General features: G+C 38.8%; 1 protein-coding gene across 14 annotated transcripts in view; it reads right to left on the bottom strand.

Annotated features, from left to right (window-relative positions):
• The window catches only part of STAG1 (STAG1 cohesin complex component), a 202,801-nt gene that overhangs the window by 156,687 nt on the left and 28,254 nt on the right, over positions 1 to 17,860 (bottom strand). For 7 of the 14 annotated variants that reach the window (XM_075032127.1, XM_075032132.1, XM_075032123.1 and 4 more), the window contains 2 exons: positions 5,914 to 6,047; positions 2,411 to 2,545 (listed from right to left, as the gene is read on the bottom strand). In XM_075032127.1, coding sequence (XP_074888228.1) covers positions 2,411 to 2,439 — 29 coding nt within the window. In that variant the 5' untranslated portion in view covers positions 2,440 to 2,545; positions 5,914 to 6,047. The remainder of the gene's footprint in view (positions 1 to 2,410; positions 2,546 to 5,913; positions 6,048 to 17,860) is intronic. The other 7 variants (XM_075032133.1, XM_075032134.1, XM_075032125.1 and 4 more) reach the window with 1 other exon arrangement.

The raw sequence follows: 17,860 nt of genomic DNA, 5'->3' as shown, positions 1-17,860 counted from the left end.
AGCGGGTAGCCAAAAAGATTATAAAACATTACAAAAAAGCAGAAATAAGGCATAGGAGTGGTAGATTATAATAATCCTACAAAGCTGCTTATTTAAGAGCTAGAAAGAAAACCTTGGCTTTCTCTGTGTGGAACCGGATTGTGGCTTCCCAAATGTAAATGTGTGAAGCTAATACCCCTAAGCCAAAGATTACTTCAGGTGTTCTCACCCTCAAGACTCCTTTCTGATGAAAGTCTGGTTGGGATCTACTGAAGTAGTGGTTATCACTTTCTTTGATACTTCATCCACACTAGACTTAATGTGCTGAGCCCTCAGAACAGTCTCAAAACCATTATGTGCAAATCCTACTGATTTTTTTGTAAAAAGACAGACCTCCTCTTGTTTATGAGCAACCAAAACTATATGTATTACTGATGATGACATCTCACCAACACTTCACACAGTGGCATTAGATGATTCCCAGCTCTACCAGAAAAAACAACATACATGTTTTCTTTCATTTTTTAACGTTGCATAATATTGGTGGTTCACAATCATCTTCTGATTAAAGAATATGCTGACATCTTTAATGTTCCTCAGGTTTTTCAGCTGGTGTGCAGAGTTACCAAATTTATTAATATGCACTTTTTAACCTTAAACTCTACGATATTTCATTCACTACTTAAGGCCATCTAGCTTCTTGACCTGGGAATAGGAATATCCCTTTCCTACCGTTGCCATGACAGAATCTCCCAGCTTTTTGTCCTTGGCACATTTCACAAGCACACTCTCACTTCTTGAATGTGGCACATCCAGGAAAATAGAAACCAAGAAAAATTTTTTCCACAACTACCCTCAAAGCTAACCAGAACCCCCACCAAGGGCTGACATTCCCTCCTCAGTGCTACCCATCGGGGTCATCCCTGTCTTTAGCCATGTACTCACCCACAGCAGAAATTAATTTTTTTTGAAAGAGGTTTTAAAAATGTAAGAAAAAAATGCAATGCAGAGCATGTTATTATTAAGATCAAATAACTTTACAATTGTCCAAGCATTCAGTTTCTTAAATAAAGGCATTTGAAATCTTAGCTTTGGAACACCACTCAACCTTGATAAACTGAGGTACTTTTATACCCTGTGACAATTCCTATTTTCATAGGTTCATTCCAAGCAAAAATACCCTAAAAGTTAGATAATTACCACATGTATTTGGTCTAGGTGCCCAGGAACTGGCAGCAGGGCCATGAGGTCTCTGTGAGGAGAGGCCAGGGCTGCCCAGTGCTGGGCACAGCCAGTTCCAATGGCCCCAGGGCAGGACATGACACAGCTGGGCCTGTCAGGGGAGCCACAGGTGCCTCTGTGAGGGCTACTGAAGAAAGGGCCAAACGCCCTGAGGGACAAGGGACCAGCCCTCTGAGCAGCAGGAGGAAGGAGAAGGTGCAGCCGGTGCCCTGGCACAGACTCCCCCCTAGGTGGACCTCTGGGGAGCTCACACTGGAGCAGGTACCTGCTTGCCGAGGGCCCCATGCTGGGGGGGTGAGTAGAGGGGTCAGGAACGAAGGGATGAAGCTGAACCCAGGAAAAGGGCAGGGGGGAGAGGGAACACATTTTAGTTTTTGTCTTTGTTTCTCACCATCACCTGAATCTTTTTTAACTGGCAATAAATAAATTGTTCCCAAGTCGAGTCTGTTTTGCCCATGAGGGCAATCGGTAAGTGATCTCCCTGTCTTTATCTCACCCCATGAGCTTTTTCATCTTGTTTTCTCCCCATGTCCTGTTGAGGAGGGGAGTGAGAGAGCAGCTGGGTGGGTGTCTGGCAGCCAGCCACAGTCAACCCACCACATCAAATAAAGCTCCATTTTGTTCCCGTTTCTAAAATTCCTTTCTTAACTCTACTTGATTTACTCTCTAGCTTCTCTCATAGACTTCCACTCTATTCTTTCCAATAGTTCACTTCACCCAGCACAGTGATGTTCCCATTTGTATAAGCCACTCCTATTTCCCAGCAAGATCAAAACATGCTAATGCCACTTGCTGTCTTCAACTGCAGAAGCCAAAGGCATTTGCACAATAAATACAGCTCATTGTAAGAAAGAGTACACAACTAGAATACACAAATATGGTCAATTATGACTAAAACCCATACACATGTCTGAAATCTCACAACATTCAGAAGCATAAAAGTAGCAAAGATCTTGTTTTGCTTTTCACAGCAAAGTTAAATCTCCATACATATAAAGAAATATCTTTTAGATTAAGTGTTTTGATTTTTTACACATTTTTTCAGCATATGAAAACACAGGAGGCCTAGAACAGTCATACTAATCTGCACTTCTCTCAAGCTTGTGCTTTATCCTCACAATCACCTCTCTGTTTACTTCAACCTTTTTAAAACTGAAGATTTCAAATATACAGAGAAACATATACTCACTGTAGTACTGGCAAATCTGAAGTAATCATTTTTGCAGCACTCTTGAAAGTAAGAGCTACATAGAACTTCTTCTCAAAGTTATTATAAGACAACTACTTGGAAACCTCTTTCATGAAAAGAATGTCAAAGTCCAGTCTGTAAAATAGAGAAAAAAATTGTTAGATATGATTCCAAAATAGTCATACATTGAATAAAAAGCACTGTAAACAAAAATGGTCAATTTTGAAGGAGCATCACTATTAAACCACATGATATTTAGAAAGGATACCCCCAAAACAGCTTAATCATATTCTTGCATTCAGATTTTACTATTCTGTTTAGGCAACTTCACTTTTTTCTTTTTTTTTTTCTTTTTTTTTTAACTACACAAAGTATTTTGCATTACCTCCCATATTTGTTTGTGGTAACTCTAATGCAAAAACACAAGCAGAACTCTGAGAAAATTTAAATAAACAAGATAAATATATAAGCCTAAGCAATCAGAGAATGTGACGATCTAGATTTAAGGCATTTATTTTCTAGTCATACACCAGATTAAACTTGCAAGACAAAAGTTTGGTTTCATGAGAAAGAGTCTTTCCTAGTTTTGAATCAAGACAAAAGATCTGCACCTAAAATCATACAGGTTTTAATAAAACAGGTAGAAGATAATATTTCTGACAACCTTCCCTTCAATGGAACTACACCTATTCAGTCAGACTCACTGGTTCACAGTTTTATGTGACTGAATTTCACAGAATAGTCAGAAGCTGTGCAAATGTCTAACTGCAACAGAAACTATTTTAACCTGATGAAACCAAAGTTGTAAGTTTAAACAATAAACTAGACTTCATCTGTGGTACCACTACACCCACTAGTAACATCTCTCTACCCAGAAGACTAATCAAGGAGTTTACTAATGCCAGCAGATGTGACTATCATTCAGTAATGGCACAGTGTGACAGATGCAATAATCTTTGATGTAATAAAACATAAGAGAAATGCAAGTTCTGGAGAAACTAAAATAATTTCTTTCATTCTCCCCTTTTACAGATCCTGGGGTAATATAAATATCCACATGGAGGACTGCATTTGAGCAATGGCAGTGAATACCAAGGACTTAACTTCGTATTTTTAAACCATGGGATATTTTAAACCTCCTTTATTTAAATATTTAATTTCTTCTCAATGGGCAGTTTCTTCTGTGCTCTAGTAGCTTTGCACAAGACAGCAGGAAAATCAAGCCAGGAAGAGGTAACATGACCTGCACCAAACACAGTATCTAAATAAAACTGCACCAGTCTAAGCAAAACAGTACAACATGTAAAGCATTATTTGCCATCCTACTATATGCACATCAGTATTTATTTACCAAAACCATAATTTACAGCATGAACAGACTTTTTTGCCTCTGGTTATTACAGTTCCAATTAGACTCACAGATGCATGCAACTAGTTCTTCCAGTACTTACTACTTTGCGCCACCAACAGTTTTACTTACAGTGTCTCATCAATAAATTTAAATTTTTCACTATATACTGCCATCTCATTGGCTGTTTTTTTCCTCAGGTATCATTAGCAAGCCACTTTGTTGAAAACAAATGTTAACAAAAGAGAAGTTTGTTTGGAATTAAAGGTATCACTCTAACATTAATGGTTTAAAGGGTGTCATTTTCCACAGCCAGCACACCAGGTTGCTGTAAAAGCTCTCCAGTTTCACTGTAAGACACAAGTCTGTCCAAGTTTGTCATGAACTAAAATGTTATATGACATGCTATTTGTGCTATTTCCATAACTTGTTTCCATTAACAGTGTTTCTTCATTAAAGACACTAGTCATTATGTTTTAAAGGATGCAATTACTCTTAACAAGAGAACGACACACCCATACAACAACATAAAGCAGCCATTTCAGACACTTGTAAGAATTTATTATAAAGAAACATAGCATCAGAGTGAATTAAGTTTTGAGTTGATTTCCTATATGAAGAAAAAAAGGGAATGTTCAGATCTCTGAAATGGAGAGGTTCACTACAATCGGAACAACGTGCACTCTGGTGGTCACAAAATATTATTAGTATTTAGGTATAACCTAAAAAGAATATTTAATAAAATCCTGAAACAGAAGAAGAAAGCTTTTGATTAAGTTTCTGCAAGTATTTTTTCTTCCTGCCATGACAATTAGATGTACACATTTTTGTAATACCTTCCCTTTGTTTAAATCAGAAGAAAAAAGTTATTTTTTTTGTACACACAAGCACGCGCACACACACACTCTTGCATATGCTAACTAGACCTCAGAGGAAACCTATCCATTTTGGATCTTCAGATTATCTAATTCTAGCAGGATAATAGGCATCAATCTTCCTTTCCAGAAGAGCTTTCAAAAGAAGTTCAAGAAAATTTATGTGCGTTTCATGTGAGAGATTTTCCACAGATGTTTAAGGCATCCTGCACAACTGTTATGTGGAATTTCTTTTTTTTTTTTTTTATTTTATTTTTTTAACCTAGTTATCACCCTTCACAACTGGTGTGCTGTGCACGCTCAGATATAACAATCAGCAGCATACAACTGCTCTAGGGAAGTGCTTTCACACACAAGGAAAAGTATACTTGCTCAGAGATAACTTTAAAAGCAAAATCCTGGTCTAAAAGAAAGTATGTAGTGAAGGGTATGAAGAGCCAAGAGAAGAGAAGAGCTGTTTCATTCAGAAGCGACTGAAGAACCAAGGAGGCTGGATCCACAGCCTTGACACAGTGATAATGGCAGACAACCTAACACACAGGGAACTGCAAGGTCCTGTGGTATTTTCTCACAGTCCCTATACTACACAGGAAACTGCAAAACAGTGCTGGAAAAGACCCATCTGTATGTGGTTAGGTCCAGGCTGGACCATCTAGAAGATGACAAAGTTGCCCATCTACTGTCTTGTGTTAATAAGGGCACTTAACAAGTGTTAAGCCAAAGAGTGCTAAAATATAAGAATTGTCAATACTGATGAGCTAGAAAATGAACAGCTCAGCACCAGAAGCCCAAAAAGAAAATGCACAATCCTGCTCATTTTGTGGGACTGACCAGAAGTTGAGTCTTAAATTACATGGAATAGCACCACCCCATTACACAATCCACATCAGCCATATCCCTCACACATGTCCACTACAGTCCTGCCGGCTATTATGTGTTCTGGATAACTCAGATACTCAGCTGAAGTTAGCAAACCCTTAACAGTCTTGGGATAATTGCCTTGCAACTTCCCTCAACAGTTACATTCCTCTATGCTCACAGAAACACCACCACCTGCTTCCAAAACTCAGTCTTAAATTATCACCCATGTTACTTAGGCTTGGTTTGGAAATAAAATAAGGCACTATAGTGACTAATGAAAAGCTGGATGTGCTTGGAACAGTGTTCTCAATTTAGTCACACAATTAAATTCATTTTGACAACTGTGAAAAATCATTGATCCTTATGGACTACACAAATGTGAACTTTCACATTTTTTCTGGTTTTAATAAAAGAAATACCTGTTTCTTAAAGATGATGTTCTTATAAACAGGAAAGACAAAGTCTCCTCCTTTCTGTCTCATTCAGACTGAGAATAAAGCCATTGATAAAATCCTGAAAGCTTGAGACAGATTCCCATTTTGTCACCTTTATCCTGGGGAAGAGAAGAGCAGGAGGAGGAACATTTCATACTTCTGCATTTTGGGTTATTTAAACTACAATAAACAAAATACAGTTGAAGTTGTCCTTTAAATTGCAGTCAAGTGCTTCTATTTTAGGAGTTTAAAAAAAAGTGTGATGTTTTCATTCAATCCCAATTTTAATGACCTTAGCATGTTTGCAGCTTTTTAAACCTGCACATGTATATTTTAAGGTGACAAATTTATGCTGGCATAGTTAAAAATGACCTACAGACGAATATAAAGCAGGCACTAGAAGACACCATTCAGTTGAAACATACAACGGGAACACAAGTAAACATTTCTCTTTTATGCTTCTGTTTTTTAATCATGCACAATAACCAGGGCAGACATAATGACCATAATATAAAACTTCTGCTTTAAAATAAATAAATAAAGGCCTTTTGGGGGAATTTGTCAGTTTTATGATAGTTTTTCTTAAATAAGTATCTCATCATGAGCTTAGGTTTAAGAAAGGCTCTACAGTTTTACAACAATGAATCTGACACATGCATTCCATCAATATTTTCTGAAGTCTCTACTAACATGAAAAGCTACCCATACCTTTCGCAGTCTTTAGGTTGTTTGTTTGCCTCTCTGGTGCTGAAGTAATCTACCCATTTTAGCCAAACAACAAACAAACAGATTGACACAAACCCTGAAAGCTGACAGTTGTTCCAAGCAACTACCTGGTAGCAACAACCAAATCAAGTTCAACTAACCTTATAAAGCTGAACTCAAAACAAAACAAGCAAACAAAAAACCCCAAATCCTCAATGTAGCAATAAGATTTACATCATTATTAATTCCATTGCCTAGAAGATATCCAAAATAAAAGATAACTGGTATTTGAATGACTCCCATTCAAAACCCTTTCCTTGTTGACCAAGTGACCTCGTCCCATCCGAGTGCAAAATATATTCAAACAATGGCTCATAGTGACGAAGCAGTATCTTCTACTACTTAATTGGTAATGCCCATGTGTCATAACTTCATTCTCCATTTAAAATTACTTTGCTTTCTCCCTGGGTGCTCCCTGCTACGTCTTTTCTTGCAAGTTGAAAAATGGTAAAGCAGTACACTTCTCCATCCCATTATGGGCCAAAGGAAATCCGAGAAACCCAAATGTACTGCCTGTATAGACAAGAAGCTAGAATACACGATGGTGTGCCATGCCATTATACAGCACCATAAAACAAAACACATAAAACTTAAGTTTTTCATGCTCACTTTAGAGACAAGATTTGTCCCCTCAATACTCTTGCCCAACAAGAGCGTTTGACAGCAGGAAAAGGCCTGCATCAGCAGCAAACGACAATCCTGTTAGAAAGCAGCATGCTGCACACTGAGACAGAGCTCCAAAAGGTTTGATCAACAAGGTGAGAGAGAAAAGAGGATCTTACATGCAGACAGATAAATTCTAGCCTTTTACTGCTTTATCTAACCCCATGCATGGCCTTGAGCACACCACTTAAATCCTTCCTGCCCAGCTATCCCATCTCCAAGGCAAAAAAAAAAAATAATATTTAGAAATTGGAAGTGCAATTCTAAATCCTGCAGAACTAGAAAAACAGTCATCAGGAACTAACCCTATAACAAATTTACCAAATGCTGTGATACATTCTTCATCACTCAATAGTTTTTGTTTGCTTTGGATTATGTATTTCTGTAAGCATAATATGTTACTGTTTCTGCTACAGGTTTGGAACTTGAAACTGATTAATTCATGTTGACCCTGCGGCCACTTGAACTGAAAGCCAAATTAAATCACATCTTCCAGCTCTGGTATTGAAAACACATAGCATCATTTAAGGCCAAACAAGACATAATGCTTATTTAGCCTATCTTGAAGATAATTTCATTGAAGTTCTAAACAAAATCTAAATTTTACATTATTACATTTTAATAAGTATTTAAACCAAGATTGAAAGTCCAAGTGATAGAAAAATTAACACTAAGCACTAGTGAGTTCCTTCAATACTTGAAGTACATAGCAAACTCTGCTGATACGTGGTCTGCAATATTCTTAATCCAGTCTAACCGTGATAGAAGGAGGCAATACTAAGAACAACTAGGCTAGTGCAACATGGCAATGCTTCATTTCCTACATCCTTCAGAATCATACTGGACACTATTATTAGTATGCCACATCCCTTCCCCAAATGTGTGTGTCTGCCGTTGCTGTTATCCATTTAATACCCAGTAGGACCTGCAGTTCCCAACCTACAAAGGCACATCAACAACAAAAGCAAAAGAAAAAAAAAAAAAAAAAAAAAGGGAGAGTTGGTTGATAGACCAGATGCTTGTGCTGCCATTCAGAGGGATCTGGACAGGCTGGAGGGCTGGAGTAATGTACAAACAGGAATCACATGAAGTTCAGTAAAGGGAACCGCACAGTCCTGTACCTGGGAAGGAACAACCTCATGCACAGGTTTGGGACCAACCGTCTGCAAAGCAGCTTTTCCAGAAGAGACCTGGTAGACAACTTGAACGCAAGCCAGCCATGTGCCCTTGCTGCAAAGGCCAACAGCATCTCCTGGGCTGCTTTAGGCAGAGCACTGCCAGCACATCGAGGGAGGTGACCTTTCCCTCAGAGCTGATAAGACATATTTGGAGCGCTGTGCCCACTGCTGGGCTCCCCAGTACAAGAGCGACGTGGACATAAGTTGTTTTGCAGTAAAGGGACAATTCTGAACAGTGGCCCACGGTTTGGCTAGGTTTCAGAACGACGGAGTCATCAGAACAGCAAGCTGAGGATGGACAATTGTTTTTTCCTCAGAAAATGTCAGTAAGAAGTTAATACATTAAAAAAGGGAAGCAACCTCACAGAGCTAATGTGTATAATACAAGAAAAACAGGAGGCCAAGAACAAAAACACGAGACTCTACACAAAATTGAAGTATTTAGTAGACATCCATTATCATTGACTAAAGTTTCTTTTTTTTTTTTCCCATTTTTAAAGATATTTCCACATGTGTTATATATATACACATAGGAACAAGAATTATCTCATGGCAACCCCTAACTGTCCGTTTAACATTGCCTTCAATTTCAGTTGTCTCCTCAGTTCCACACTACAGTTGCACCAACACGTAGAACTGACTCTACAGGCAAAACAGTTGTTGCTGCTTCCTCTTACCAAACACTTTTAGCCTAGAAAGGTCCTGCCCAGTCAGCCAGAAAAATAATCTGAAGTCTCACTTTCTAGTGTGCAATATTATCCTGTGCTCTTCACAATTACGAATGCAAGACCTCACACTGAAAGGTTACACAAATCACTTCTTGCAGAGCTGGGAATAAAATTCTTAAATGACAAAAACCTCCAAGTCATACTACCACATTTCTATACTTAGTTTTCTGTCTCAAAATGTGTGAACTGCCTAAACCAATCACTTTTTCCTATATCTTCTGCTACTGCTTCCAGAAGGTAGCAGCTAATTCCTGTACTGTGTGTGTCTGCTGAGATGCTGACACTAGGATTACACAGGAAAGCTGACATAACCTTTTAACCATGGTTATAATAGCGTAGTTGATTCAAATGTCACACATCACTCAGACAATTTTGTTTGATCATCTCCAGTGTTTACTTCAATAGTTTTTAGCCAAACTATCATATACTGCTTTCTTATAATACCTAGGACAGCTAATACTAGAGATACTAATCAAATGCTTTGTGCAAATGACTGCCTGTATATGGCTTGCTCAAGAACAGAAATTTTATCCTTTTCAATTTGTAATTATTGGGTTTTTTAAAATAAAAATAAATTTGATGGACTGAGCATATGAAAACAAGCTTGCTTTCCCTTGTTATTCTTACAGACTCTTCAGACATAACTGCTCCTCACTCTAAGGACACCCAGTGAGACACTTGACCTGATTTTCTGCAGCACTGAGCATTCACAACTGTGACTGAGATCACTGGGGGCTACGGGCACTCTGTCACTCCTAAGGCAAATAATTATGGTTTGATCGCACAAAACTAAAAGTTATGGCACTGAGTTCTAATGCTAGTCCAATTTCTGGATCATTAAGGTCTAAATTAACAACTTGCTCCTTGCCATCTGTTCATTAGGATAACATCAGCTATTTAGCAGCCTCCTACCTACCTGCTTCAAACATAAAATGCACATAATAAAAAGGGCTCTAGAAAGTTAGATTCTACTATCCTCAAACTGTGAGCATGAGTAGATGGATCCTTGAAGTCTTCTACTTTTCTGTACTTGTATTTTCAAGAGTCAGAAGGAGTCTTGAGAAGATAAACTCACCCATCTATTTAAGATGATGCAAGAGCATTGAGAGTCACAAAAAAGCCCATGGGACAAATTTAAAGTTGAGAGAGATTTTGCCTATCTTAGCAACTGTGGAATCACCCTCCAAACAAAAGACTGAGCAATCAATGAAAACTTGCAAAAGATTGAACAATGATATGGACAGCGTAACTGTTCACCATACCTTAGCATAAAGTTTTAAAAGGTAGTTATCAAGACAATGAAACGCTTCCCCCCCAACAGGACCGTCCTTTTCAGGTGATTTCTTAGTAAGCCAATTCAGCTCACTAAAATGGCATAAAACTTTTCCAGGTTTTGCAGAGTTAATTTTAGTGGGCCAAGCCAGGGTTCCAGGAGGCTCAGAAACACTCCTGCACAGGAAAGCAACAGGAGAGTACTGCTGGACACAGACAGGACTGAAGGAGGATGACTTCTTTTCCAATATGTAAAAACTGCTGCAAAGGCAATGGAGAGGGAGAATAAACTCTTGTTCTCAGTGAGAATAGGACAAGCAACAGGTTTAAACTGCAGCAAGGTAAGATACTGAGAAAAACTTGATAAGGACTAGTGAAGCACTTAATAGTTTGCTCAAGCAAATGTGAATTACCCACCACTCAAGATTTTTTTTCTTATCTCAAATAGATGGGTCACACTTGTCACGTACAACAAACATAGCAAAGTTTGTGGTAAAAGCTTATTCCTAGGAGATTGAAACAGCTGGGAAAAAACAGACAAGGCTTTGGGAACACAGCCTGCTCTGGGTCTGAAAACATGGCGTAACCGTAACTGTGCCTGCTGGAGGGAAAAGGGTGAGAACTACACAAACTCTTGATATCCCTTCTTAACCCCCGCCCCCCCCCCCCCATTTCTTCTAATGTTTCTGTGACTTTACCCTCAATCAAATCCATGTGTGCCAATAATTAAAATTAAATCCAGTGATTAAATACACACTCAAGCACTTCAGTGAGTGACTGCTTATTCCTGCAAAATAATCCACATCTAGAGGAAGGCAGGAATCCCTGGGGTAGTCAAACACATTTAGATGGTCACACAGGCTCTGGATTTTCATCTCTGTACAGCACAAAGCACAACAGGCCAAGAGCATACACAGTCTACAGGCACACTAGAAGCAGTGCTAATAGATTTTTATGCTACCTCAGAAAAGTGTTTACTCATCTGTAATTTTTCTCAGCAGTGGACATCTGGTGTTCTATTATTCATTGCATCTGGAAAAATGCCAACAATAAAACCAATTTTCACAAAAAGCAGCAGAGCCTGACATGCAGAACACTGGAATAAAGGAAAAAACTCAGAATGATTCAGGTTTTTGTTCTTTGGGCATTTGTTTCTTTTTGTTTTTCCTCATATGGGACTCTGATGAGAAAAGCCAAGAAGAACTGCAGAAAATTTTGTCCAGATTATCAAAGAAAACATGCATTTTGAAGTCACATATAAAGTAAAAACTCTGGGAAATTATTAATTCTGGTACCAATATGAACTTTAGGGGGACATGCACAAAGGCTTGAGGAAAATAAGGTCACTAAAATAATAACTTCTTTAAGTTCACACAGCTGCTAACGAAGACTATTTAATGGTCAATATAGGAACACTCTTGGATGTATCAAGTAGAAGTAAATGTAGGACCACTCTAAAGTGTAATATTCTACCAATTTCCCGATAGGCACCTTTATTACCCTACCCTCAAAAGAACACAAAGGGATAATGGTTCTCCAAAAAAAGGCGGCAGCATTGAAGGACTACGTTAAAGCATTCCCGCCTCTGAAAACTTCTCATTCAGAAAACCAGGCATCTTGGACTCCAAGCAGCTCCATCTTGGACTTTGAGAAGCAGCTCCATCAATTTCCTAGTTGCTAGACCTGTCAGGATCCCTGTCCTCACAAAGATGTCACGATCCAAGTCCCCCAAACAGCAAAGATTTCTGGACATAATCTAAGTATGACTAAGGTATTGAAAGCTGCTACTCAGTGTTCATACTTACTCCAGAGATAACCCTTACAAAGTTTTAGTCTGAGAGTCTTTTAGTGCTATCAGTCCAGGAACAGAAAGATCCCGGAGTACCAGTTTTTCCCAGTCCAGGGACTTCAGCAATGTTCATATGATAAAACCCTGTGGATTCCTGTACTACTGCCTCTCTATTAACAGGTTGGAGATTCAGCTTAACACTCAGCCTGATGTAGCTAATTGGCACCTGTTTTACTAAGGTTCCTTTCTCAATCAAATACAATCTTCATGTCTGCACCAGGGTATGTAGATTTTTAAAAATTATTAAATCCCTTGTGTTTTGAGCTCCTTAGAAGAGAGGCTGCATTTATTAAAGGGATAAGCAAATATCCAATAGGCATTACTGTAGTAGCCTAATGCTATCTTTCTGCAGTGAGGCAGTCTAAATACCCTTGCTTTTAGTAACCATTTTTAACTTATACTATCATTAAGTGGACAGGGGTTCCACTGATGCTTTTCATTTAAGCAGAAATCATAAGAAAGCTGCTTTCTTTCCACTATTAACTATTTTTAGCCCAAATAACTCTGTAAATTATTTGCAGGTGGGATGGGGGGGAAATCACATTTGCCTTGACATAAAAGGGACTCCTCAAAAGAGCTCATAGTAGCACAGATCTTTTGACTCTTGATTCTTGACACTCTGCTGGAGTACTGACAGAATATAGTGGTGTACCACGAAGAGGGAGTAATTTCTATATCCTTCCTTTATCCATTAACCAGAATACCTAAATTACAAATACCTGATAAGTTCCTAAAAAAAGTTTGTTAAAACTGAACAAGAGCCAAAAAAAGTAGCAGAGGTAGACCAGAAAAGATTAAGTTAGCCAATAAAGTAATTAAATAGAAATATATATATATATATATATCGATTAATTACAGAATCAAACCCTACCTCCCAACCCCAACAATTTTGTGGGAAAACCCAACCCCATAACAAACCAGAGAGTCTTTACCTATGTCTTGCACCACTACAATCCCTATTCTGCGACAATCCACAACTGCAGCCTTTCAGGAAAAAACTACCCAAGCCTTAAATCCCACCATGTCCTAGATACCAAAGAAAGAGCTATAAGTAATCCCAAACCCTGACAATCAGCAAAAGAAGCTGGCAACTCTGACTTGATTCCTCTTTGCCTTAAAAACTTGTTTCAAGTTCTCTTCCCAGTAAACTAAGCAACCCTATTCTCTTACTGTACGAACTTCTTTATATGCTCCCCAAGACTGAGAAGCCAGGCAGGTCTTTAATCCAAGTACAACAGATGAAACAAAAAAACATCAGAACGCATTAAAGAATATCTCTCTTTACTACTGAGCCACTTATCTTCAAGACGAACTAAACTGCATCTATAAACTACACAATTTAAATCACCCCTCTATCAAAGCCATCAATGCTACCACAAATGTATTAAGTCAGATCACCAATTTCTCATTCTGTGATACAATATTTTGCCTTAAGAACTTAAAAGGCTAGTAACTCCAGAATCCATATGCTACTAAATACCTTCAATCCATCCTAACCTGACACTGCCTCAGTCTAAAGGCTCTGGAACAGACCCATGAATATGCTGAAATCCTGATGGACTTAAGGAAAGAGATTCTAAAGAGAAACCAAGCCTATTCTTCTCCTAAAATGTACAGATGACATCTATTTTGTAGTCTGAAAACTCATATTCTTTCAAAGTCATCCAGTGTGTGATACTAAGCAAACACTTGTCTATCGAACTGTTCCCAGAGCCTACACTGATGCCGGTGTTTCCTGTCCACCGGACCAACACACCTACTGTCAAAAAGCCAACAACAACGTGAAATTCAAACAAGCCATAATGTCTAGGCAGCATATGAAGAACCACAGCGTGTGCTACAAGGGCACTCATCATCGCACTCCTTCACTGATCTAAAGAGAACTTTCCCCAAAGACACAGCTACACAAAAATATATCAACATTTTGAACAAGCTGAACAAACATCGCTGAAATGTACACCAATAGTCACTGCTGCTGCTTTTATGTCCTCGATTATTACAAATGGAACAGTTTATGACTTATGTTAGCTATACAGTTAAAACCTCTGCTGGAAAAGCATACCTTAAAATACTTTCCTCTCATCCTCCAATCTTAAAACCACCAGACCACCACAACAAACTTGTAAGGAGAAGCACATTTTTCCAACAGACACACGTAACCATGTTGGAGCTGAGAATAAAACGCCTTGCAAACATGTTTCCCCAGTGACCATAAATGCCTAGTACTGCAGTCAAAATTCAAACCCAAGTCCCCAGATCCCAGATTAACACAGTTCACCAAAGCCCCAGGATGACTTCCCCAAAACTACACTGGTGAAAAACAGCAGCAGGACTAGCAGCAAACACTGAAATAATTGTTTACCAGCAGAACACTTCACAGAACAAAACCATTCCACTTCCAAGTTCTCAAACCTGATCCTAAAAAAAGGAAAGCACATGGCTGGAAATCAAAAATTCACAATCATTTTAAATAGTTGACTTGAAAAGGAAAGAGGCTTTACTACACATTAGTTTCCTCCATCCCTATAACTTATCTCTCTGCCCCAGAGGCAATACTGATTTCCATATCCTTCCCCCGCTGCAGCAGAGCTCACAGCAATTAATTGCTTTCCACCTGTACTGAGCTTGAGGATTGTGATTTTATTTCCAGCTAAAGAAGTGTGATCTAGAAGCTTGTCTACTTTTTCAAAGCAATGTCAACTGACCTAAAAAAAAATACATTACCCATACCTACAAGCCTTTCCTGATGTGGATTCTGACACCAGCGGAAAAAACAAATCTAAGGTCTTAAGAAATTAAAGATAAGCTAAACAGGGTTGGCTACTCATTACCATTCCCTAATGACCTCCCTGACACACCAGTCACAAGAAATCAATGAAATAAGAAGAAATAGGAGAGAAGTTATTACCAAGTACTACGTAAAATTGCAAATACTTCTGCAATAGTCCAAAAATGCAAATATCACTAGGGAAAAGACAAATTAGCACCTGGGAACAAGGTTTATTTTTAGCTCAGTAAATAATTCTGAAGAAAAGCTTTTATCATTTAGCCCTGAAATTAATATTGGTTAGTCAACAACCCTAGGAAGAATCAGCAGGGGGTGAAACTGTCTATTCTTTGCTGTTTAAAAACATCTTGCACACCACAATAAATCCATTAAAAAGGAAACATTCTTGGAAAAAAATGCTTGCAAAAAATAGTATCTTTCATTGCTTGTTCATTGCTCCAGATACAGAAATGATGACTGTACAGATGGAAGAAGATAATCGCACTGTGTGAAAGCAGTTGAGAGCCCAGTTCCAAACTGGACAAACGGAAAAAACAGACAAATGTTACCTGAACTACAAGGAGGAGAGGCAAGAACAGAAAAGCCAATGCATAAGCTGGACAAGAAGCTGATTCAGCTTCATTTCCCAAGGACTTCACATCCAACCAGGCTGTTTGCCCTCCATCTCTTGACAATTTTTGAACATGTTGCCAAATGCAAACAGATTTGACAGAAGGACAGGTATCTCAAAAGATTATTTTTGAAAATAAGCACTGGCTGAGCCTAGTGCTCCCATGAGGGTGGAGGCAGGGGCCAGATCAGGAGAGCTACTATTTGTCATGTTTATCAGGCACACAGCTCAGAGCCCATCGCCCACACGTCCTGCTCTGTGATGTACGATACTGCAATAGTAGTGCTACACACAGGATGAGGAACCTGCAAGGACACGGGTAAACTAGTGGATTTACTGCAGTAAAGAACATAACAGGATTACCAAAACAGGCTTCACTAACTCCACTGATTTATCACCTTCTTCCTCTTTGCCTTTTAAGATTGTTTTTCCTCTTGACTCAATACAAACACATTTATTTGAAGTCATGATAACAACTCAAACTGTAAAACTATCACCAATTTACTTGGATACCTAGACTGTAAGTTGCGAACACTGATGCTCCTTTTTTTTTTTATTGTATTTTGCATTGCTTACAGAAATATGGGAACATCTGTTTTATTTCTGAACAGCTACTTAGACAAGCAGATGACAAAAACTGTAAATAGTGTGACTGTGTCTGAGTAAGCATCGTTCTTTTTCATGCTACTGTTCTGTGAGCTTTAAAGCCTAGGCAAAAGTGCTTTCTTCAAGTAACACTGACAGCAGTCCTTCCTCCTAGACAAGGATGATTTTTTGATCTGGGAGATACTTACCAAGACAGTTCACTGGACTAATGCAGCTGTTGGGCTTAACGAAATAGCTCAGATAATGCTTAGCCAAAATAGACCTCTTAAAGAGACAAAAGAAAGAAGACATCTTGCCTCACTTGGAAAGGTTGCCATTGGATAAAAGCTGCTCCATGACATTGGTAATGAAGCCATCAAGAGTTCCAGCATAAACTGGCAGACTGCTTTCTTTTTCTAAAGATACCCAAACAGAGTACCTTGTGGTACTGGAAAGCTAGAACATGGGCTTTTCCAGCAACCCAAACAGTAACCCTTTCCCTTTCCACTGGAAAAAAAAAAAAAAAAAAAAAGCAGCCAAACCTCTCCCCCCTCCCCGGATCTCTAAAGATAGTTAACCTCCACTGTGAACTGAGAAAGGAAATCAAGGATTAACTACCAATAGACTAGAAATACAGAGTAGCCACAGTGAGATGGCTCACAGAAAACAGGCTAACAGATGAAATCAGGAATACAGGAGCTCTGCTGCACAAACCAACATCTCCGAAGGACCAAGGAAAAACCTGGAATCCTGAGGCTATCCCAATACAACCAAAACTCGTTTAAAACTGTGTTGGGGGTTTAGGGGTATCTGCCTGGTTTCAGAGTCTGCTGAAGGTCACAGCTCTGTTCAGGGGAAGAGAAGAATAGCAAAATTAAGGTCAGTGTACAGACCATGTATCACACTATCTTCAAGAACTGGAACAGAAAAACGCTACTCACAAAATTATCTGCTTAGTTACAATGATAGTCTGTAACAGGCCTGCTAATATCAACCCTCTGCTTAGTTATAGACAGCCTTAGGAATCTCTTGCTGGTGAACATGAAAAAAAGAGAAATTAACAGATGAAAGAAAAAAGCCTCTGGCCTAGAAGAGAACTGTCTTACCTCTACCATCAAATACAAGACACTGAAAATAGAAACAGCACAGTTGTTTAGTAAAACTGAGTGAAACTTAACAGAAGCTCCGGAAGAAAGAAACTGCCATCACCAGGAGCTGAGGCTCTCCAGTGAGAGGGGAAATTCCAGCAGCTGATCCACACAAGAGGTTATTTTCCCCTGTAAGATTTCTTGGCTTTTATTTTTGCAGGGAAGGGATCAGAGTATACAGTTTCAAATGTTGCAGAATTTGCAGACACTTTCTTCTGCACTTCAGAAGGATAGGAAGAGGGTTTTCAGTATCTTTTACACAGTTACATAAAACAAAAATACATATGGTAACTGACAATTGAAACTGTCAGGCTGTAAGAGCAAGAGTGGGAATATTCTGAAGCAT

This window comes from Buteo buteo, chromosome 7, assembly GCF_964188355.1.
Source record: "Buteo buteo chromosome 7, bButBut1.hap1.1, whole genome shotgun sequence".
Taxonomy (NCBI): domain Eukaryota; kingdom Metazoa; phylum Chordata; class Aves; order Accipitriformes; family Accipitridae; genus Buteo; species Buteo buteo.
The sequence above is the reverse complement of the archived record's forward strand: the minus strand, read 5'-3'. Positions and strand labels throughout refer to the sequence as shown.